This window comes from Phacochoerus africanus, chromosome 14, assembly GCF_016906955.1.
Source record: "Phacochoerus africanus isolate WHEZ1 chromosome 14, ROS_Pafr_v1, whole genome shotgun sequence".
Taxonomy (NCBI): domain Eukaryota; kingdom Metazoa; phylum Chordata; class Mammalia; order Artiodactyla; family Suidae; genus Phacochoerus; species Phacochoerus africanus.
This window is the reverse complement of record NC_062557.1, coordinates 48,021,769-48,042,423: the sequence shown is the minus strand read 5'-3', so window position 1 is coordinate 48,042,423 and position 20,655 is coordinate 48,021,769. Positions and strand designations below refer to the sequence as shown.

Sequence of the window (20,655 nt, the reverse complement as noted above, 5' to 3'; positions counted from 1 at the left end):
TTAAGGTCACAAAGAGGTAGGTCTAGACTATTCCAAAGTTTATGCATTCCTATCAGACTTTGCAGTCTCCAGTATCAATAGACTTATTTACCAAATAGAAAATATGCCGGTCATAGGTACAATTCTGGACAAAAAAAGATGGGTTTCCTGCTTTCGTGGAGTTTACACATCTGGCAGAGAGGTAGGTGGGAGGAGTGTAAGGCTCCATCCAGAGGCCTAATCCATTCTAATCCACTCTGTGGGTTTGAGCTCTCTAGCTCTCAGATGTGGGTGAGTCATTCACATGGGCACATCTCCCCCTCCCCCATGAAATTGAAATGGGCTTTAGGGCAGGGTCAAAGTAAAGGACATTAGTACAGTACAGAGAGAGGCTTCTTCTCTTTCTGACAGGGCGAGGGGGCTCCTCAAAAGAGGAAAAAAACCTGAGTTTTAACCATATTCAATAAACCTCCTAGCCTCTGGGCATGGAGGTGGGCGTGGAGTGAGAAGCAGTGAAGGTGTGCGAGCGAACCTTCCTGCAGTCGCGACTCAAAAAAATAACCAGATGGGGTGTAGGGTAAACCCGAGCTAAGCCCCCAAGTCACCGGTTTAGCGCCGTGGAGGCCCGCGCGGGGCCCCGCCCCCTCCCCACTCGGCGCGGATAATGAATGGGCACCTCAGGTTCTCCAGAAATCGCCGGCACCCCTCCCCCGACCTCGGTCTCGCTCTCCCAGCACTGCCGGTTGCCACAGGGCGGGGAGCTGCGGGATCTCAGAGCAAACAAGCCTAGGAGCGCCTGCCTAGCTCCTGGGACCGAGGGGAGCTGCCCGCTGACCTGGAGTGGTGCGTGAGACCCCAGTCCAGGACCCCGCCCCCGCCCGAGGCCAGCGTCCGGAGATGGGCGCCGATCTGTCAGTCCCCCGGGACGCGGGGGCAAGGACGCGAGCACCCGGGGGTCGGTGCCCTGACTTTACCTCCTTTTTCACGTTCCACAGCAGTTTCTCTTTGACTGCGTCCTCCGCGCTGCCCATCGTGCGGCGGCTGACTGGGAGGAGGTGCCCGGCGGCCCCCGAAACCCCTCACGCGCCCTCGCCGCCTCCGCGCCTCTCAGCTCAGCGCCCCACGCACCAGGAGGAGCCCCCGCCCGCCGCGCTCCCCGCCCGCTGCTGCAGCCGCAGCCACTGCCCGGTGCTGGGCTCCGCAGCCATCTTCCGAGCCCCGCACAGACGTCAGGAGGCTGGCCCGGCCCCTTCCCACAGCCGGGGGCGGGGTGGGGGGGGTGCGCTCATCCACGCGGGGGGGAGGGGTCGGGCGGGGGGAGGCTGTGCGCGCCTGCGGGCGGCAGGCCGGGGCGCGCGCCACGCCAGCCGCTGTCATGGCAACGCGCGCTGCTCCAGCCCCGAGGGCGCGAACCCGCATTGTGAGGGCCAGCAGCTGGCCTAGCACAGCGCGGGGCGAGGAGGCGGGGCGTGCCCGGGACCCCGCGACTGAGGGCAGAGTCCTTCGCTCCGAAGCTAGCCCCCATCCAGCTAGATGTCCCTGATTCCTACCCGCTCGTTTTCCCGACGGGAAGGGCTGGGGCCCCCAGCGCCTCGAGTCTGGCCACGGGGAAGACATTAGTCCCATGGCTGGGAGAAAGTCTGCGGAATGCTAGCGTTTCTTCAAACCCTCCTGCCAGCCGGGCGCCCTCAGCTGCAAAGCCTGTGGGGAGATGAGCGGGAGCGCAGCCGCCCCAACCTGTAGAGGCTCGTCAGCCCTGAGGGCACGAGAATCAAAATCAGCCGTCCTACCCCCGAGGGGTCGCCACGTCCCATCAGTCCCTTCTTGCAGCTACGTTGGAGGCGGGGGTGCGGGTTGGGGTAACCGAGACGAACAGGAGCTTTTACGGAGCCTGTGGAGGTGAGACCTGCGCCGTCCACACCATTTGCCTTGTAGATTTAAACAGCCCCACCTGGGAATGGAGGGCGAGGCAACGTTGCTTAAAGTAATAAAGGACACCTGCAGCAGCAAACTGAGGAGCGGCTTAAACGAAGCTGAGAGGAGGGGGTTTGCCCTCTAACGCACGAATGGAGAATCTTCCTAAGAGAACAGCGCAAAAAATGAAAATACAAGGGAGACCGAGAGCCCAAACCTTGACTCTACACCCGCCGTTTTGAAGCACCCAACAGCAAACTACCACAGGGGAAACTTTACGTGCAGGTTTTGCCGAGACGCGAGCTCAAAGCTCTCACTAGCAGGTAGCAGGGATCCTCGCGAGAGTACGCGTGGCGCCCCACCCCGCCAGGGGAGGACACGCCCCCACTGAGGGGGCCGGAAGCGTTCGGCCTGTTCCGGAAGTAGTGCTGACTTGGTACATGTGAGCGGCAGCATGGCGGCCCATCGCTCCGGACCGCTCAAGCAGCAGAATAAAGCTCACAAAGGCGGGCGGCATCGTGGTCGTGGGTCCGCGCAGCGGGACGGCAAGGGTGAGAAGATAGGGTTGAAGGAAGAAGGGCTGTTTGGTCGACATTAACTACTTCTCTCCATGCCCAGAATTTACCTCCTACCTCCGGCCTGAAGCCTGCGCAAAGGCTCTAAGGGCGGAGGGGGGGTCCCTTTTCTTGGTCTTCTGCTAGTGCCTTTGCCCAAGAGTCCTTTCTAATATCCTTCTAGGTCGTCTAGCTCTGAAAACTCTAAGCAAGAAGGTGAGAAAAGATCTTAGCAGAGTAGACCAGAGGCATCGCGCCAGCCAGCTCCGAAAGCAGAAAAAGGAGGCGGTGAGAGGAGTGGGGATTGGGGAATAGTGTGGCTTCACAACCTTTCTGAGCGGATAATGTCTGAAAAACTAGAAAATGTGACCCTGGGAAGGGGCGGGGGATGGAGAGTAACCCTACAGCACATGTCAGGCATGCAGGCCCAGACTCATGCTAGAGCTTTCTTTGCTTTATTTTTAGTTCCTGCCCACCCCCTTGGCATACATGATACGTTTTACAAGAGATACTGGTTGGAGAGTAGGGGTGGACATCCCTATTGTTGGAAATGCAATACTGGAACATAGAGATGTTCTCTTGATCCTTTCTGTCCTCAGGTTTTGGCAGAAAAGAGACAGCTTGGCAGCAAGGATGGCCCTCCTCATCAGGTACTGGTGGTGCCCCTGCACAGCAGGGTTTCCCTGCCAGAGGCCTTTCGCCTGCTTCAGGATAGGGACACTGGAACAGTACACTTGAAAGAATGGGGAAGCACTCATAGTTTTATGCTGTTATGTCCCCGCTTGAAACATCGGTGGTTTTTCACATCTGCAAGGCCAGGTTAGAGTATACAACAATATTTTGTATTTTATGTTTTGAGTATCATTGGTACTATTTTTTTTGTATAATGTACTGTTGTCAATTTCTATTTCTTACCGATTTTTGTCTTCTTTTTATAGGGGACCTGCATACTGTGTTAGACATGGCTAAAGTGGCTGATACCATCCTGTTCCTCCTTGATCCACTGGAAGGCTGGGATAGCACCGGGGATTACTGCCTTTCCTGCCTCTTTGCTCAGGGCCTTCCAACTTATAGTAAGTGAGTTGGAAATATTGGAGGGCAAAGAAGGAAGTTAATTAACACTTACTGTGCACCTTTCATTTGCCTGATGCTTGATACAATTGGGAGGTTGTATTCAGCTGATTGTGTGTTGTACATGTATGGCCTAAATTTGGTCCATTATTTGCAGGTTTTGTTTTGTTTGTTTTTTTTTTAATCTCAATCAAGTTGCTTTTTTATTTCTGGACTGCCCTTTGCCTAGAGGAAGAAGAATAGGAAGTTTGGTTTTACTGTGAAAATTTTTTAGGGTAGCTGAGTGTGGGGTTACTCAGTTATCTCTGGTTCATAAGTTAGCATGTTTGTGAACTGAAGGGGGGATTTTGATATAGTGAAGCAACAAGTCACAAAGCCCTTTTTCTTTCACTCACAGCATTGGCCGTCCAGGGAGTTTCTGGCCTCCCGCCAAAGAAACAAACAGATGCCAGAAAGAAGTTAAGTAAAGCAGTGGAGAAACGCTTTCCTGATGACAAACTCCTCCTGTTAGATACTCAGCAGGAAGCAGGGATGCTGCTCAGGCAGTTGGCCAACCAGAAGCAGCGGCATCTTGCCTTTCGAGATCGGCGAGCTTACCTATTTGCTCATGCTGCTGACTTTGTGCCTAGTGAAGAGAATAACTTGGTGGGCACCTTGAAAATCTCAGGCTATGTTCGTGGACAGGCTCTGAATGTAAATAGCTTGCTGCATATTATTGGACATGGTGATTTCCAGATGCAACAGATAGATGCCCCTATGGACCCTTTCCCTTTAAATCCTAGAGTTATCAAGTCTCCGAAGGACCCAGACATGGCAATGGAGGTAAGATTGGTATTCTTCCCCGTGCCTAACCCCCACCCCCCACCTTCTTTTTAGGGCCACATCCATGGCATATGGAAGTTCCCAGGCTAGGGGTCAAATTGGAGCTGCTGCAGCTGTCAGCCTACACCACAGCAACACCAGATCCGAGACCTATCTTTGACCTACAGCACATCTGACAGCAACCCCAGATCCTTAACCCACTGAGTGGGGCCAGGGATCGAATGTGTGTCCTCATGGATCTTAGTTGGATTCATTAATGCTGAACCACAACAGGAATTCCAAGATTGTTTTCTTAAAAGACTGCATATTGTAAATTTATAAGTTGACACAGAGTGGAAACTAACTTCAAAGAAGGCAATGTGTTTGCACACCTGCACAACTCCACTAGTCCCTGGAGGTAAATGCTAGTTCAGAAGAAGGCAACGGTCAACTACAAACAGGTTGACGTATCGCATACTTATCCAGCACTTTGTAGATGCCTTGCATAGATAGCAGTGGGCTCTGAGTTTGTAGAAGATACACCCAGGCTGTAGTCTCCTTCCTTAGCCGGTTTAATTGGGTCAGAAAAAAATGGCAAACACCTGTGAAGTAAAGATTGCGAAAGTGTGGTTGAGGTATACACCTGTAGTGGAAGATGAGACAGTAGAATGGCAGGCCTCACGGAAGAGATCAAATCTGAGCCAGTTATTGAGAAGGGTGAGTATGATTTATTAGTTGAAAAGAGATGGAAGAGTAGTCTAATGAATAGAGGTTAACATGAAACTTGAAAATTTTTGACAAGGTTTGGCTTTCTGTTCTATTTGAGGTTTGGGTTATTTCTAGATCTTTCTGATCGTAATGTTAGATTTAGTAGATTTTGGGCTAGTGTTTGACCATCATCTGTTTGTTTTCAGATTTGTGCTGCAGATGCTGTAGCTGATATGGAAGAAGACCTTAAGGTCCTAATGAAGGCAGACCCTGATAAACAAGAATCTTTGCTAACAGAAGTTATCCCAGATCCAATGGAGGGTGAACAGACCTGGCCCACGGAGGAGGAGCTGAGTGAGGCACAGGGTTGGTATTGGCAGACTTTGAGATTCATTGGGCCTAGAATCGTGGGGTTTATCTAGCTGCTCACAGTGAGGACCCTATATGGCAGAGTGGGATGAGGAAATAATTTCAGGATCTGTCTTCTCTCACCTCCAAAGGCTGGATGTTTGCACTAAGCAAACACTGGACACAGTTTTACTCCGTTTCTCAAAATTACTTGTTACTGTTTTCTAATGAAGAGATTAACGACTTCTGATTAATTTTAAGACTTATTTAGCTGTGCAGGTATTATTAGTTCTGAGGCAGCTGAACTAAATTTGGAAGTAGTCTGTTCTACTCATAGTGCCTGCCAGAGTTCCTAGCAATATTTAGTATCTTACCTATGTGAGAATACCCAGAGTAATAGAGGGAAGGAGGCCCATAATTTACTTGACTCCTTTGGGCTTTTACAGACTTACTGAAGGAAAGTTCCAAGATGGTAAAAAAGGTTCCCAAAGGAACATCCGCTTATCAGGCTGAATGGATTTTGGATGAGGATGGCGAAAGTGGTGGGGAAGGAGATGAGTATGATGATAGAGAACATGAGGATTTTATGGAAGAAGACTCTCAGGTAAGGACACGGGCCCTTGGGCAACTTCTGTACAGCCGCAACTGCAAGGCCAGGTGCAGTCCTGACCTGAAGGTGTATGTGGGGTCAGTTTCTGAGGAATGACTTTGTAGTTGCCAGGAACGAGTCTTCATTTTATAACTTATTCTCTACGAGAATTGCTGTTGGTTTGGGCTGGGTATCCAGTAAAATTATCTTTGGCTTAATGGCCTTTAAGGTAGAGAAGTGGGTTTCCTCTGAACTTGAAATCCTTCATTCTACAGGATGAGGGTAGTGAAAAAGAAGAGGAGGAGGACTGTGAAACGATGACTGTGGGAGAGTCTGTGCGTGATGATCTCTATGATGAGAAAGTGGATGAAGAGGTTGAGGAAAAAATGCTGGAGAAGTATAAACAAGAAAGACTGGAAGAGATGTTTCCAGATGAAGTAGATACCCCACGTGATGTGGCTGCTAGAATTCGGTCAGTCAACAAGTCTGAAATCAGTATGTTTTTATTTAAAACTTCACGTGCCTCAGAACTATGTCCATGTGTGTAAAAGAAGAAAAACACATTGTTCTTGCTCCTGAAGGGCTAACACTATAGGGGAAGGTAAGACACACAGGAAACCCTAATACATATTCACATGCCAGACTGTAGTACAAACTGATAATGTTACAGTACTTTAACGCAGGAGAAATATTACGGTTAATTAGCAAACGTTTCCTTTAGAGCTAAGATTAAAGTATGTAGCACTTGAAAATTTGGAGAAGTTTGGGTAGAAGAGGGAGAATGAACGAGTGAAGATGGAGATGTTCCTGTCTGATCTAACAGTGAGTGACTAAAGCCCCAGAGTTTATGTTGGATATTAGAGAGGTAAGGCTTTTATCAAGGACCTTGTTAGAGTAAACAGCCACTCCCCTGATAGGCACCAGGAAGCCATTGGGGTTTGGTTCTGAAATACTTGTTACAAGCTGTTTTAGGGGGTGGTCCTGACTTAGGCTGTTAGGTTACTTTGAGAGATAGTGACTTCTCTTAAGCTAGAGCCTTAGCCATTCTGTTTTTTTTTTTTTTCTTCTTAAACCATAGTTATTTAAGCCATAGTTATTTATTTATTTAGGCTGCACCCTTAGCATATGGAAATTCCAGAGCCAGGGATTGAATCCAAGCTGTTGGGGCAGCACCACCAGATCCTTAAGCCACTGCACCAGGCCAGGGATGGAACCCATGCTGTTGCAGAGACAACGCTGGATCCCTAACCTGCTGTACTAGGCTGAGGTTTGAACCTGCAACCTGGTGTTGCAGTGATACCACCAATCCATTGCACCGTTTTATTTATTTATTTATTTTTGCTTTTTAGGGCCGTAGATGCAGCATATGGAAATTCCCAGGGTAGGGTTTGAATTGGAGCTATAACTGCTGGCCTACGCCATAGCCACAGCAACACAGAATCTGAGCTGGGTCTTTGACCTACACTGCAGCTCACAGCAACCCTGGATCCCTGACCCACTGAGTGAGGCCCGGGATTGAATTCCTATCGTTATGGATATTAGTCTGGTTTGTTACTACTGAGCCACGACGGAACTCCTTTTTTTTTTTTTTTTTCCATTGCACCATTTTAAGAGATGAGTGGGTTGAAAGGGTTAAGTAGCATCGTGTAAATTTGACTATTAGTTTCTTTAAAATGTTTTCTATTCTATATCCTAGGTTTCAGAAATACAGAGGTCTCAAGAGCTTCCGGACATCTCCATGGGATCCTAAGGAAAACCTTCCTCCAGATTATGCTCGAATCTTTCAGTTTCAGAACTTTCTTAATACTAGGAGACGCATCTTTAAAGAGATTGAAGAAAAAGAGGTTGAAGGAGCTGAGGTGGCTGCTTTCCTTTGTTCATCCCTATAATTTCCTTTTTTTCCTTCCTTTTTTCCTTCTATTAACGCGAGTACCTTAATCAGCTTTGTGCTGCCCATAGCATAATTAGAGGAGCTCCTGCGTCACTGCTAAGAGTGATGCTGGGAACGAAGAGATATCAGAGTTGTTAACTGAAAAAGCATAATCTGGGTAGTTGAAACATGTGAAAGGCAATTAATGTGGAAGGATGAGGACTGGCTTTATGGTAGTCTTAAGAGGCTTTTAACGTATTTGGAGAAATGTTTCATTATCGTTGAGACCTTAAGGGTAACTGCATGATTGTTTTCTGCTTTCTTCTGGCAGGTGGGCTGGTATGTCACGCTTCATGTCTCTGAAGTTCCTATGTCAGTGGTTGAACACTTCAAGCGAGGAGCACCCTTGATTGCGTTTTCTTTACTACCTCATGAACAGAAGGTGAGTTAGTGTCTCGGGGGAAATGGGGAATTACAACACTTTCCAGCCAATTTTGTCTGGCAGTCTAAAATTTTACATGACTGACATTTTGCTTATTGGGATGCAGAAAGTCTGTCTTTATGAGAAAGAGTCTGAAGATAACAGAAGTCGATGATGGCTTTACCCAACATGTCTGAACCTGTCTGACGCATCTCAGTGATGTGATCTGTGTGGTTCTGAGACTTCTCTAAGTATGTTGTCAGATCAGGTTTTAATCAAGGTTTGGCAGCCATAAAAAAAAAAACAGTTTATGCCAAGGTGCAGATGTCTTTTCTCTTGGTGTCCAGTAGTCATGTATGTGAGAGCTCTGGCCTTGTTCAGTGTAAGGCTTGAGGCAAGAAAGGGTCTTGAATGAGTGTAGTTTTGAAGTGTGTGGTGGGTAACTTGTGGTACTGATTTTGTGGCAGATGTTGAGCTCTTGCACTTTCAACATGGGAAGGTCAGCCAGCATAGCAGGTACATGAAAGCTCTGAAAACCAGCCTATTTTCAGTTTGAATGCCAGTTCTTGGTAAAAGATGAACCTGTCTCATCATCTACAATCCACTGTAAATTAGTATTGTTGGGTTTTAGAGTAAATCTAATCTGCTGGTTTGGTTTGCCTTCTTTCAGGTTAGACTATTCTATTCCTGACATGAAGTTCTGTTTTTCTACTTGGTCCCCAGATGTCAGTACTTAATATGGTGGTAAGCCGTCACCCTGGCAACACCGAACCCATAAAAGCTAAAGAGGAGCTGATCTTCCACTGTGGATTCAGGCGCTTCCGAGCCTCACCTTTATTCTCTCAGCACACTGCAGGTAAGCAGTGGGGAAGTTTCTGAGTTCTTGTCCATCTTACTGTCTTTTAAGGGACTATGGCTTGGGGGGTGGAGGGGATGCACAACATATCATTTCAAACTCTCTGACTCTGGGTTAGAGTTATTTTGAGTACTCTGGTTTAGGAGCCAATGATGTTTCCATTTAAATGTCTGAACCTGTCTGAAGCATCCCAGTGATGCAACCTCTGTGTGGTTCTGAGGCTTCTCTGCCATGAGTATCTGTTTGGGAGTAGGTTTTGAATAGGAGTCGGCGGCTTTCTAGAAATGGTGTGTCATGGAACCCTTGGCATCCAATGTGCCGGTGGCAGTATGGGTGAAGGCTAAGGGTGGCGACGATTGAGCAAAGCAAAAGCAGAGGAGTGTGGCTTCTGAGATGTTGAAACTGTGTGAGAATTTGGAGAGTGATGACCAGGGACACTTTTATGAAAAAAAAAAAAAGAAAAAGCTTGTAATCTTACACATTAGGAGCAGGAACGTGTTTGTACTAACTCCAGGGTTTCTGAACATTTCCTGTACACTCTCGGCAGTGGCCAGAGGAAGATGATGAAGACAGTATTAATGGATGCTCTGGGTAATTGATTTTTGAAAAAAATTTTATGGTGAAGTTCCATCGTGGCTCAGCAGTAAGGAAGCCGACTGGTATACATGAGGACATGGGTTTGATCCCTGGCCTTGCACAGTGGCTTAAGGATCTGGCGTTGCCGTGAGTTGTGGTGTAGGTTGCAGGCGCAGCTCGGATCCCGAGTTGTTGTGGCTGTGGTATAGGCTGGCAGCTGTGATTCTGATTCTGCCTGTAGCCTGGGAACTGCCATATGGCATGGATGCAGCCCTAAAAAGCAAAAAAGAAAAAATTTCACTAGACCAGGGATGGAACCCGAGCCTCTGCAACAATGCAAGCTGCTGCAGTTGGATTCCAACCCACTGCGCCATAGCAGGAGCTCTTAGATGATTTCTTTTCTCACCTGCCATGCTGTCTAAATGAGGGATTAGAACTTCCTGTTGCTCAGTGGGTTAAGAACCTTAACATTGTCTCTGTGAAGATGCAGGCTTCAGTGGGTTAAGGATCCAGCATTGCCACAAGTAGCAGATGTGGCTGGGATCTGGTTTTGCTATGGCTATGGCGTAGGCCTTGTAGCTGCAGCTCCAATTCAACCCCTAGCCCGGAAACTTCCATGTGCCACAGGTGTGGCTATAAAAAGGGGGAAAACAAAAAAAAGAGGGATTAATTTCACTTTGCCTTAAAAAAATTTTTATTGCAGTGTTCCTTTCATGGCTCAGCGGAAACAAATCTGACCTGTATCCATGAGGATACAGTTTTTTGTTTTTTTTGTCTTTTTGCCATTTCTTGGGCCACTCCCGGCAGCGTATGGAGGCTCCCAGGCTAGGGGTCGAATCAGAGCTGTAGCCACCGGCCTATGCCAGAGCCACAGCAACACAGGATCCTAGCCGCATCTGCGACCCACACCACAGCTCACGGCAATGCCAGATCCCCAACCCACTACGCAAGGGCGGGACCAAACCCGAAACCTCATGGTTCCTAGTTGGATTCGTTAACCACTGCGCCACAACAGGAACTCCGAGGATGCAGGTTTGATCCCTGGCTTCATTCAGTGGGTTAATAAGGATCTGCCATTGCCGGGAGCTGTGGTGTAGGCCAGCAGCTACAGCTTGGATTCAACCCCTAGCCTGGGAACCTCCATATGCCATGGGTGTGGCCCTAAAAAAACAAACAAAAAAATTTTATTGCCCTATAATTTTAGTATTAAAAACGGGGTGGTTTTCATTGAAGGTAAAAATAAGATGTAGACATCCTTATCATCAGAGGTTAAAGATTTGTTAGAACACAGTTGTATTGTTTTTTTTTGTCTTTTTTGTTGTTGTTGTTGTTGTTGTTGTTGCTATTTCTTGGGCCGCTCCCGAGGCATATGGAGGTTCCCAGGCTAGGGGTCCAATCGGAGCTGTAGCCACCGGCCTACACCAGAGCCACAGCAACGTGGGATCCAAGCCGCGTCTGCAACCTACACCACAGCTCACGGCAACGCCGGATCGTTAACCCACTGAGCAAGGGCAGGGACCCAACCCGCAACCTCATGGTTCCTAGTCGGATTCGTTAACCACTGCGCCACGACGGGAACTCCCACAGTTGTATTTTTAAATTTAATTTTTAAAAATGTATTGTCTGTGCTTTTTTGTGCTACAATGACAGAGTTGATTAGTTGGAACAAAGCCTAAAATAATTACTATCTGACACTTCATAGAAATGTATGCCAGTCCTTGCTCAAGACTAAGAGCTGTTGAGTTAGTGGGGTGCTTTGCTATAAAGCACTGATTCTCAAATGAGGTAGAAGTGATGGGTATCAGAGTCACCTGAAAAACTTTTTTGTTCAAGCTCCAAGATTCTGCCTCCAGTTGAAAAATCACTCTGATAGGATTGAGTTGTATCTTTCAGTTGTATTGAGGCCAGAAGATATTTGGAAAACTTGTGGGATAAAGAAACACTAGTTGCCTTAGGTTTAAGAGTTGCAGTCATAATAGGCCTCTGGATTATCTATCGTTTCTCAAATTACTTTTTGGTTTTTATTTTTTAACCTCTATTATGGCAGCGGATAAACATAAATTTCAGAGATTCTTGACTGCTGACATGGCCCTGGTGGTGACAGTATATGCCCCAATCACCTTTCCTCCTGCATCTGTGCTGCTTTTCAAACAAAACAGCAATGGTAAGTTGAGTTCACAGAGATAAATAGGCCTGCAAGTCTTAATAAGTTTAAACTGCTTTATTTACATTTGGGAGCACAATGGTACAAAGAAGGTAATGGTTGTTTTCAAAATGTCTGAATCTCAGCCTCAGAGTGGGTCTGAGGCAGGGATGACAAATAAGGTTTTATCTTGTTTGCAAACCTTGGCTAATTGGTAGAGGCTGCTATATTTAGGGTAGGTTCTGAGGACAGGCTCAGCAGGCATGTCACGTAGTCATCTTTGCCATGGACCCAGGAGGGCAGCATAGTATATCCCTTCCTTAAGATGTCCTGAATTTTTTAAAAAAGAAAGAAGGAAGGAAGGGAAAAAGGGGATTCCTGCTGTGGCACAGTAGGTTAAGAATCTGACTTTAGCAGCTTTGGTTGCTGAGGAGGCATGGGTTCCATACCCAATCTGGCACAGTAGCTGCAACTCGGATTTAGTCCCTGGCCTAGGAACTTCCATATGCCGTGAGTACAGCCATTAAGGGGAAAAAAAAGATTTTTCAAAGATCTTGCACAGGTCTTTAAATAGACTGGACGCTGAATGAAGGCTTTGACTTAATAGACTTCCTGCCCCTCTGCCTTTGCCCCTTAGGAATGCACAGTCTCATTGCCACAGGCCATCTATTGTCAGTGGATCCAGACAGAATGGTCATCAAGAGAGTTGTTCTGAGTGGTCATCCTTTTAAAATTTTTACTAAGATGGCCGTGGTGCGTTACATGTTCTTCAGCAGAGGTAGGTGTGAAGGACGGGGTCTGGCTTCCTCTGTGGGGTGAGGTTGGGTTTAATTTTGTGGGTAAATGTTTCATCTTGGTCTTCTGTGTGTGTTTCATTCTAAGAGGATGTGCTGTGGTTTAAACCAGTGGAACTGAGAACAAAGTGGGGACGTAGGGGACACATCAAGGAGCCTTTAGGTAAGAGAATGTGGGATTTGGGATCTTGTTTAGATTTCCCCAGTGCTACTAAATGATTATTGGGTTAAAAGGCCACTGCTTTAAAATTGTTCTGTTTTAATTTAACTAGCTCTGTTTTCTTTCTAGGTACTCATGGCCACATGAAGTGCAGTTTTGATGGGAAGCTAAAATCTCAGGACACAGTACTGATGAACCTCTATAAACGAGTTTTCCCCAAATGGACTTATGATCCATATGTACCGGATCCAGTACCTTGGGTGAAAAATGAGATCTCTTCAACAGTACCTGAAGAGGACATGGAATAATGGATTCTGTGGGCTTCTGTCTTGTTGCTACCAGTTAGCACTCTGGGGGTGGGAGCCCGTAGGTTGTGACTGGGCAGTTTGTTTTCTGCATAGGCTTAGGGGTCTCTACTCCTTTTTGCGGAAGACTTTCTTAGCCTTAACAAGGTGTCTCAGTTAAGTATCGATGTTTTTCTATCCCTACTTAGTCTGAAAACTATTAAATCTTACTGAAATGTCCATTCTCCATCAGGAGTTTGAAAGGTGTTTAAGAGGGGAAGATTAGGAAGTTGACAGTGACCAGGAGACAAAATTTCCAGGTGTCTATTCTAGACATTGAATCCCTTTTTGTCCTTTTGCACATATTAAACAGAAACAGAATGTTAAGGAGCTGGCTTTTCAGCCTGCCTCATCCAAGCTAGGGAGGTTAAGTCTACATTTCCACCACTGAGCACAATGCAAATGTTCTTTACTTCTGCGGAAACTGTTTGAAAATGCTGAGACAGCACAGCAGCCACTCCAACACCAGCTGTAGGTTCAATAAGCAGTTTCATCCTCTCCCACACCAGCTGGGTTGCAGACTGTTAATATGGAAGGGAGTAAGAATTAGTAAAATGATAGCCGGGGAAAGAGCCTAGTTGGTTGGCCTTTTAAATTAAAGGCCAGATGAGAATATATGCCCAGTCTGAATTTTCTTATTGCTGTATGTTTGTGCTTGCCAGTGAAACGGGCAGGGCTTGCTTGCTCCCCCCCCCCCCCCCCGCCCATTCAAACTACACTTCTACTATCTTGATACATCTAGGGCACCCTCCCACATTCATGAAACCACCTAGTCAAGTCCCCAGTGGGTGAGTTGCTACTTACAAAGGGAAGGGTTTTTGCATAAGTTGCTCTATTCTTTTGTTATTTCCTTACCTCTTGGAGCCTCACCTTAATTTCATCCTCTGTGACAGTGAAGACGTCATCCACAAGGTCCCTTATGATAGGCCAGGTGTTTAGGCCAATGCTGGATTTGACCCCATCTGCTATGGTGTCTGGAGGTTGAGGATTGGGGATCAGTTCTCCTTTCAGTTTGGACTGGTAGCAGTCATCTGCATTCAAGGGTTCAGCAGCATATACCTTCACATTAGGTCTCAGAGCCTAGGAAGAGGAATATTAGATACCTTACAACTGGCCAAAGCATTTTGCCTGCATGCTTGAAGTAAAGTAGGCAGTACGATTAACACGTTTCTGCCCAAGAGTCTTTTAATTGATGTAATGGAAACCAGGTCTTTGAGCACTTTAAATTGGATTCCACCATGTGTTACCTAAAACACAGCTGGTTCTGCTGGTGACTTGGGAAAAGAATAACTCAACTTGGATTGTAGGTTGATGAGATGGAATTCAAAGAAAGGACTGTGAGATTGCCACTCATTGTAACTGCTTTTATGCTGTAAAGTTTTCATTAAGGAAGGAGTGGTGATGCAGAGAAGGGGCTTCTGACTCAAGTGCCAAGGGATGATGAAAAGGAATGGCAATTTGGAGGGAATGTTGGGCAGATATTCACAATGTACTATGATCTAAAATAAACTTCTATGCCTGAAGTGGGAAGTCCTCCAGAAGCTGTTTTCTCACCTTCACTGTAATTGCTATTCCAGCAACCATTCCTCCTCCTCCTACCGGTACCACCAGTGCATCTACCAAGGGGAGCTTTAGTGAAAAGAATATAAATAAGTCTATTAATAGCCAATTTTATGTGTGCATATAAAATAATTGGTTCTACAGCCTTAAACCCACTGTTTAGCATTACCAGTAGCTAAACAAGAGGTAAGCTTTTACCTGGTTCAGCACTTCCATGGCAATTGTCCCCTGCCCAGCTATCACTGCAGGCTCCTGATTGGGATGTACCATGGTGCCTTCTGTTTCTTCCACAATTCTTTTTGCAACATTTTCTCTGGACTGAAAGAGTACATCAATTTAGCTTTACTTTATTTGTATTTAATAGCATTCCCAACAAGTTAAATTTAGTCACCAGACTGTTCCGGTACTCGGGATATAACTGAACAGAACAGTCCCTGCACTCATATTCCGATGGGATTCTATGCTGATGTGGTGGGGAGGGGTGGGCTATAAGTAAATATATAGTATGTCTAAATGCTTCGGAGGAAAATAAAATTATTTTATATAGGGTGCTCAGGAAGGGCCTCTGGTAAAATCATTTTAATAGATTTGAACAAGTCCTGTGTACCTCCAGAATATTCCAGGGAGAGAGTAATAGCAAGGCCAAAGACCAAAGAGTAGGAGTGCTTGGCTTTCTGAGAAACTGCTAAGTCAGTGTGGTTGGTGTTGAGTGTCGATGAAATCAGGAGAATAATGGACCAGTTCATCTAGGCCATAGAGGATTAGAAGGACTTTGGTTTCCACTTTGAAGTGGGAGGCAACTGGAGGATTTGGGGTTGACAAAAGGCAAGTTCAGGTTTACTAAATGGATAGCTCCAGTTGCTCTTTGGGGAACAAGATTAGCGGGGCAAGCAAGCGTGGAAACAGACCAGTTAGGTGGCTACTGAACCAGGTGGGGACTGATACTGGTTTAAGGGTGGTGGTGGTTGAGGCTGTTAGAAGTAGTTGGATTATGGGGATGTTTTGAAAGTAGGACAAAGATTTGGATGTGGGGTATAAGAGTTAAAGATGACTCCCCCCCCCCCCCCGGTCTTTTGTCTTTTTAGGGCCCCACCCACGTTATATGTAGGTTCCCAGGCCAGGGGTTGAATTGGAGCTATATGCGCCGGCCACAGCCACAGTCAGTCAGAATCCAAACCGTGGTGTGACCTACACCATAGCCCACAGCAACACTGGATCCTTAACCCACTAAGCAAGGCCAGGGATTGAACCTGCGTCCTCATGGATGCTAGTCAGGTTTGTTAACTACTCTGCCACAACAGGAACTCCCTAAAGAGAACCTTTTTTTTTTTCTTTTTTTAATGGCTGCACCGGTGGTATAGGAAAGTTCCCAGGCAAGGGATTGAATATGAGCTGCAGCTCCTACCTAGGCAGCAGCATCCTTTACCCCACTGTGCTTCCATATACCCCGGGTGCGGCCCTAAAAAGAAAAAGAAAAAAAAGTGGTAATGTACAAGTCTGGGTTAAGAGCAAAGGTCAGGGCTGGAGTTAGCATGTATGTATTTTAAACTAAGACGTGAGTTCATCTAAGGGAGCGTGGGTAGAGAAAGCAGATGTGCCCTCATTTAGAGCAGAAGAGGAAACAAATGAGACCAGCCACAGCCAGCAGGTAAGAAGCAGAGTTTCATTTGACAGTGAAAGCTGTTAAGGTGGAGGAGCTTAAGAGCACTGGCTCACTTCCTTACCTCATCACTGTTTCCACTGTACACTATAGAGGCTCCGTAGGCTTGTATTGCCAATTTTTTACAGTTGGGAGCTGTTTGGGGCACTACAATATAAGCCGGAATCCCTGGGAGGGAGAAACACGTTCAGTTAGTAGAAATCAAGAGAACTTAGGGTAGAAACTTCTGTTAAGTTTGCTTGTAATCAGGGACTTGGAAATTGACTTCCCACAGCTATCACTAATCTCACTGAAAGTTAAGGATACTTTCCCACGTCTCTCTGATGATCCTGTCCTTTACCCTGAGAAATTAATCAAGTACCTTCCAATCTGGCAGCATAGGAGAGAGCCTGGCCGTGGTTTCCACTGCTGTGAGTAACAACTGCTTTGGGCTTCTCTTCTGAAGTGGCAGAAATCAAGCCTCTGACTGCATTAAGGGCACCACGAATCTGGAAAACAGGTGAATTAATATATCTGATTTAACTCTTCCAACACTGCACATCCAGTCTGTCACTAAATCTTAGGATTCTTCTTCCTAGTAACTCGTGTTCCTCTTCCTTGCTACTACCTGGTGAGGCCTCGTTTCTCAACGTGATGTTACCAAACCTCAGCTGATCCTGCCTCAAGGATCTTTCTCATCTAATAGTTCCACTAGATTATGAAAGTGATCTTTTAAAAACAAATGTTAACCTTTTTTGCCTATTTTTTGAAGTACAAGTTCTTAGAATTTGCAGCCTTTTATTATTATTATTATTTAAATGGCTGCACCTGCATCCTATGGAAGTTCACAGGCCAGGGGTCAAATCTGAGCCACAGCTGTGACCTGCGCCACAGCTGCAGCAACCCTGGATGCTTCACTCCCTGAACAGGCCAAGGGATGAACCCTCACACCACCAGAGACAATGCCAGATCCTTAACCTGCTGTCCCACGGTGGGAACTCAAGTTGCAGCCTTTCTTTTTTTTTTTTTTTTGGTCTTTTTGCTATTTCTTGGTCCCGAAGCATATGGAGATTCCCAGGCTAGGGGTCGAATCGGAGCTGTAGCCACCGGCCTATGCCAGACCCACAGCAACGAGGGATCTGAGCCGCATCTGCGACCTACACCACAGCTCACGGCAACGCCGGACCCTTAACCCACTGAGCAAGGGCAGGGACCGAACCCGCAACCTCATGGTTCCTAGTCGGATTCGTTAACCACTGCGCCACGACGGGAACTCCGAGTTGCAGCCTTTCTAAACACATCTGACACTTCTGTCACTGTTGGACCCATCCTAAATTGCTTCTAGTTTCCTTCCTGTGAGGTTAGCACACACCCTGTATCCCTCTGCATGCTGACACCTCTCCCTGGTGTTCTTTCCCACCCACACCCTGATCTGGCTAAAAGTACTCATCCTCTAAAACTTGGATCAAACATCACCTGGTTCAACTTCCTTACTTTCCCAGGCAAAATTGGGTACTTCATTCCCTTCCATGGCCTTTGTATCTCTCTTAAGATACCTTTCAGAGTTCCTGATGTGGCCCAGTGGGTTAAGAATCCAACTGCAGGAGTTCCCGTCGTGGCTCAGCAGTTAACGAACCCAACTAGCATCCATGAGGTTGTAGGTTCGATCCCTGGCCTCACTCAGTGGGTTAAGGATCCAGAGTTGCTGTGAGCTGTGGTGTAAGCCAGAGGCTACAGCTCCAACTGGACCCTTGGCCTGGGAACCTCTATCGGCTGCGGGTGCGGCCCTAGAAAAGACAAAAAGACCGAAGGGGAAAAAAAAAATCCAACTGCAGTGGCTTGGGTTGATGCAGAGGAGTTTGATCCCCAGCCTGGCACAGTGGGTTAAAGGATCTGGTGTTGTTGCAGCTGTGCAGCTGTGGCATAGATTACAGCTGCAACTTGGATTCAACCCCTGGCCTGGGAACTTGGTGGGTGCAGCCATTAAAAAACCACCACCAACAAGAAAAAAACCAACAAAAAAAACCTTCACAACTTACTTGCTTTCCCCTGCAAATATGGATAAAGGGCAAGGCCTATTGTACATACACCTAGTATAGTTAGTCAAAACACGAGATTGATGTGCGATGAATAAAGAACAAACCATGGCAGATGCAAAAGGCAAAAGAGAATGGAAAGGTTTTTGTTTTGATTAAAATAAAAATTCTCAGAGTTCCCAATGTGGCGCAGTAGAAACGAATCCGACTAGGAACCATGAGGTTGCCGGTTTGATCCCTGGCCTTGCTCAGTGGGTTAAGGATCCAGCGTTGCCATGAGTTGTGGTGGAGGCCAAAGATGTGGCTCGGATCTGGCATTGCTGTGGCTGTGGTGTAGGCTGGCAGCAACAGCTCGGATTAGACCCCTAGCCTGGAAACCTACATATGCTTTGATGTAGCTCTAAAAAGACAAAAGAAAAAAAAAAATCTCAGTTAATGTGTGTGGAAAACTAAATTCCCGAGATCCTAAATAGTACAATTTAATGGACACTAGTACCTGCCAGGCACAATGCAAAATGCAGCTTTTAGATTTATATCCGAATGGATTTTTTTTTTTTTCCCCTGCCCATGGCATGTGAAAGTTTGGGCTGGGGATCAAACCAGAGCCACAGTAGTGGTAACACCATATACTTAACCACCAGGCCACCAGGAAACTCCATTAATGGATCTTAAAGTTCAAATAATGGTCACAAAATTCTGGTAACAATCAGCACACGGAAATCTTTTTTTTTTTTTTTTGGTGGGAGGCACCCACAGTTTGGGCCGGGGATCGAATCCAAGCCTCAGGTTCCACCTATGCCATAGCTGTGGCAATGCTGTACCTTGCACTGGGCTGGGGATGGAACTACACTTCAGCAGCAACCTGAGCTGCTGCAGAGACAACGCTGGATTTTTAACTCGCTGCACCACAGCAGGAACTCCACAGAAATCTATCTTATGCATGAAAAGCACTGACACATTTTGTAGAAAAAAGATCTTGTTATATAAGGGTTTAACTAGATTTCGATGTTTTATATTCATAAGGTGTAAACGAATAGCAGGTTGAAAACAACGAATGATTAAACTTGGCTATATACAGGTTGATCCCATATGTCCAGGTTGATGTCCTTTGTCTGTTTAATCATTAGAGGTTCCCCCTTTTGGGGTTCTCTTGTGGCTTAGTGGATTAAGTATCTATCAATGGTTCTGGTTACAGCTGTGATTTCAATTCCTGGCCCAGGAACTTCTCCATCCCCTGGGGAATGGTCAAAAAGAAGTTCCCCTTTCATTCTCAGATATGTCCTTTGGACAGCAAATTATATGATCACCTTAATTATAAGGAATTTTGAGATTGTGTAAAAGTGTCTCTCATCAACACCATGATGCTAGGTAACTAGAGCTTGAGCAAAGGAAAATTTCTACAACCCTTTCTTCAGCTATAAAAAGATACTTATTAATTCTACCTGCCTCACTGGGTGACCAGAAGGATCAAATAAATTTATATGAGATATGGTTTGAAAAGAAACATGACACACCATCAGAATGGATTGTTACCTTAAAAGATCCAGTTTTCTGGAAGAGTTCACATTTGAAGAAAAGATTGCGCCCTGTTACTTGATTCAAAATGGAGCTTGTTAGCACTGGTGTGAGGTGGATAAAATCTCGAATGTTGACGTGCGCTTTTTCAACATCAGCAAAGGAGATGCAGTACTGAGCACACATGGTTTGAAACCTAGGAATTAGAAAGGGGTCAAAGCGAGCCTAGGTAATGTATTTAATGAAAAGACTTTTGAAAATGCATAATGCAGACCCATGGAATATAAACCACCAAGAATGAACCATAATGTAAACTGTGGACTTTGGTGGAAATAAATGTGTCAATATAGGTTGAACTGTAACAAATGTACCACTCTGGCTGGGGATGTTGATAATGGGGGAGGCTGTGCTTGCATAAGGTCAGGGACTATACGGTAAATTTCTGTACTTTCCCATCGATTTTGCTGTGAAACTACTCCAAAGAAAAAAACAAATCTTAAAAAAAAAAAAAAGGGGAGTTCCCATTGCGGCTCAGCAGTAACAAATCTGACTAGTATCCATGAGGATGCGGGTTTGATTCTTGGCCCTGCTCAGTAGGTTAAGGATCTGGCAACCACAAATTGTTCTCTATGGCTATGAGTCTGTCTCTGTTACATAGGTAAGTTCATTTTTGTCTTTTTTTTTGGCTGCACCTGGAGTATAAAAGTTCCTGGGCCAAGGATCAAACCTGCCCCAGAGCAGAGACCTGAACTGTTGCAGTGACAATGCAAGAACCTT

The 20,655-nt window shown here is 46.1% G+C and overlaps 3 protein-coding genes and 2 non-coding genes across 13 annotated transcripts in view; 3 read left to right on the top strand and 2 right to left on the bottom strand.

Moving 5' to 3' along the window:
• SGSM2 (small G protein signaling modulator 2) overlaps positions 1–2,227 on the bottom strand; it is a 46,306-nt gene extending 44,079 nt beyond the window's left edge. For 4 of the 7 annotated variants that reach the window (XM_047757257.1, XM_047757259.1, XM_047757263.1 and 1 more), the window contains exon 1: positions 954–1,121. In XM_047757257.1, the coding sequence (XP_047613213.1) occupies positions 954–1,010 (57 nt within the window). In that variant the 5' untranslated portion in view covers positions 1,011–1,121. Of the gene's footprint in view, positions 1–953; positions 1,122–1,529; positions 1,582–2,110 lie in introns of those variants that run through there. The other 3 variants (XM_047757261.1, XM_047757262.1, XM_047757260.1) reach the window with 3 other exon arrangements.
• An 88-nt stretch (positions 2,228–2,315) lies between these two features.
• Positions 2,316–14,651, top strand: TSR1 (TSR1 ribosome maturation factor). The gene is made up of 15 exons (XM_047757943.1): positions 2,316–2,444; positions 2,632–2,735; positions 3,047–3,266; positions 3,386–3,520; positions 3,916–4,340; positions 5,234–5,393; positions 5,822–5,979; positions 6,240–6,436; positions 7,661–7,823; positions 8,166–8,276; positions 8,979–9,111; positions 11,735–11,851; positions 12,468–12,608; positions 12,713–12,787; positions 12,914–14,651. The coding sequence occupies exons 1-15, from the start codon at positions 2,348–2,350 to the stop codon at positions 13,090–13,092; spliced, it is 2,415 nt and encodes an 804-aa protein (XP_047613899.1). The 5' UTR covers positions 2,316–2,347; the 3' UTR covers positions 13,093–14,651.
• LOC125115345 (small nucleolar RNA SNORD91 family) lies at positions 8,416–8,508 on the top strand. Its single transcript, XR_007132056.1, has one exon. It is a non-coding gene; the product is annotated as a small nucleolar RNA SNORD91 family (small nucleolar RNA).
• LOC125115344 (small nucleolar RNA SNORD91 family) lies at positions 9,250–9,343 on the top strand. The gene has a single exon (XR_007132055.1). It is a non-coding gene; the product is annotated as a small nucleolar RNA SNORD91 family (small nucleolar RNA).
• SRR (serine racemase) overlaps positions 11,894–20,655 on the bottom strand; it is a 23,541-nt gene continuing 14,779 nt past the window's right edge. For 2 of the 3 annotated variants that reach the window (XM_047757948.1, XM_047757950.1), the window contains exons 2-8: positions 19,897–20,074; positions 16,710–16,836; positions 16,413–16,516; positions 14,887–15,006; positions 14,683–14,757; positions 13,999–14,208; positions 11,894–13,649 (exon numbers count right to left, since the gene is read on the bottom strand). In XM_047757948.1, coding sequence (XP_047613904.1) covers positions 13,452–13,649; positions 13,999–14,208; positions 14,683–14,757; positions 14,887–15,006; positions 16,413–16,516; positions 16,710–16,836; positions 19,897–20,064 — 1,002 coding nt within the window. In that variant the 5' untranslated portion in view covers positions 20,065–20,074 and the 3' untranslated portion in view covers positions 11,894–13,451. The remainder of the gene's footprint in view (positions 13,650–13,998; positions 14,209–14,682; positions 14,758–14,886; positions 15,007–16,412; positions 16,517–16,709; positions 16,837–19,896; positions 20,075–20,655) is intronic. The other variant, XM_047757949.1, reaches the window with a different exon arrangement.

What these genes read in the sequence shown, in the direction of transcription:
- TSR1 (XM_047757943.1), top strand. Translation starts at nt 2,348, where the DNA reads ATGGCGGCCCATCGCTCCGGACCGCTCAAGCAGCAGAATAAAGCTCAC. An exon ending in GAAAGCAGAAAAAGGAGGCG is followed by an intron (nt 2,736 to 3,046) that starts GTGAGAGGAGTG and finishes TTCTGTCCTCAG; the next exon opens with GTTTTGGCAGAAAAGAGACA. An exon ending in TTATGGAAGAAGACTCTCAG is followed by an intron (nt 5,980 to 6,239) that starts GTAAGGACACGG and finishes TTCATTCTACAG; the next exon opens with GATGAGGGTAGTGAAAAAGA.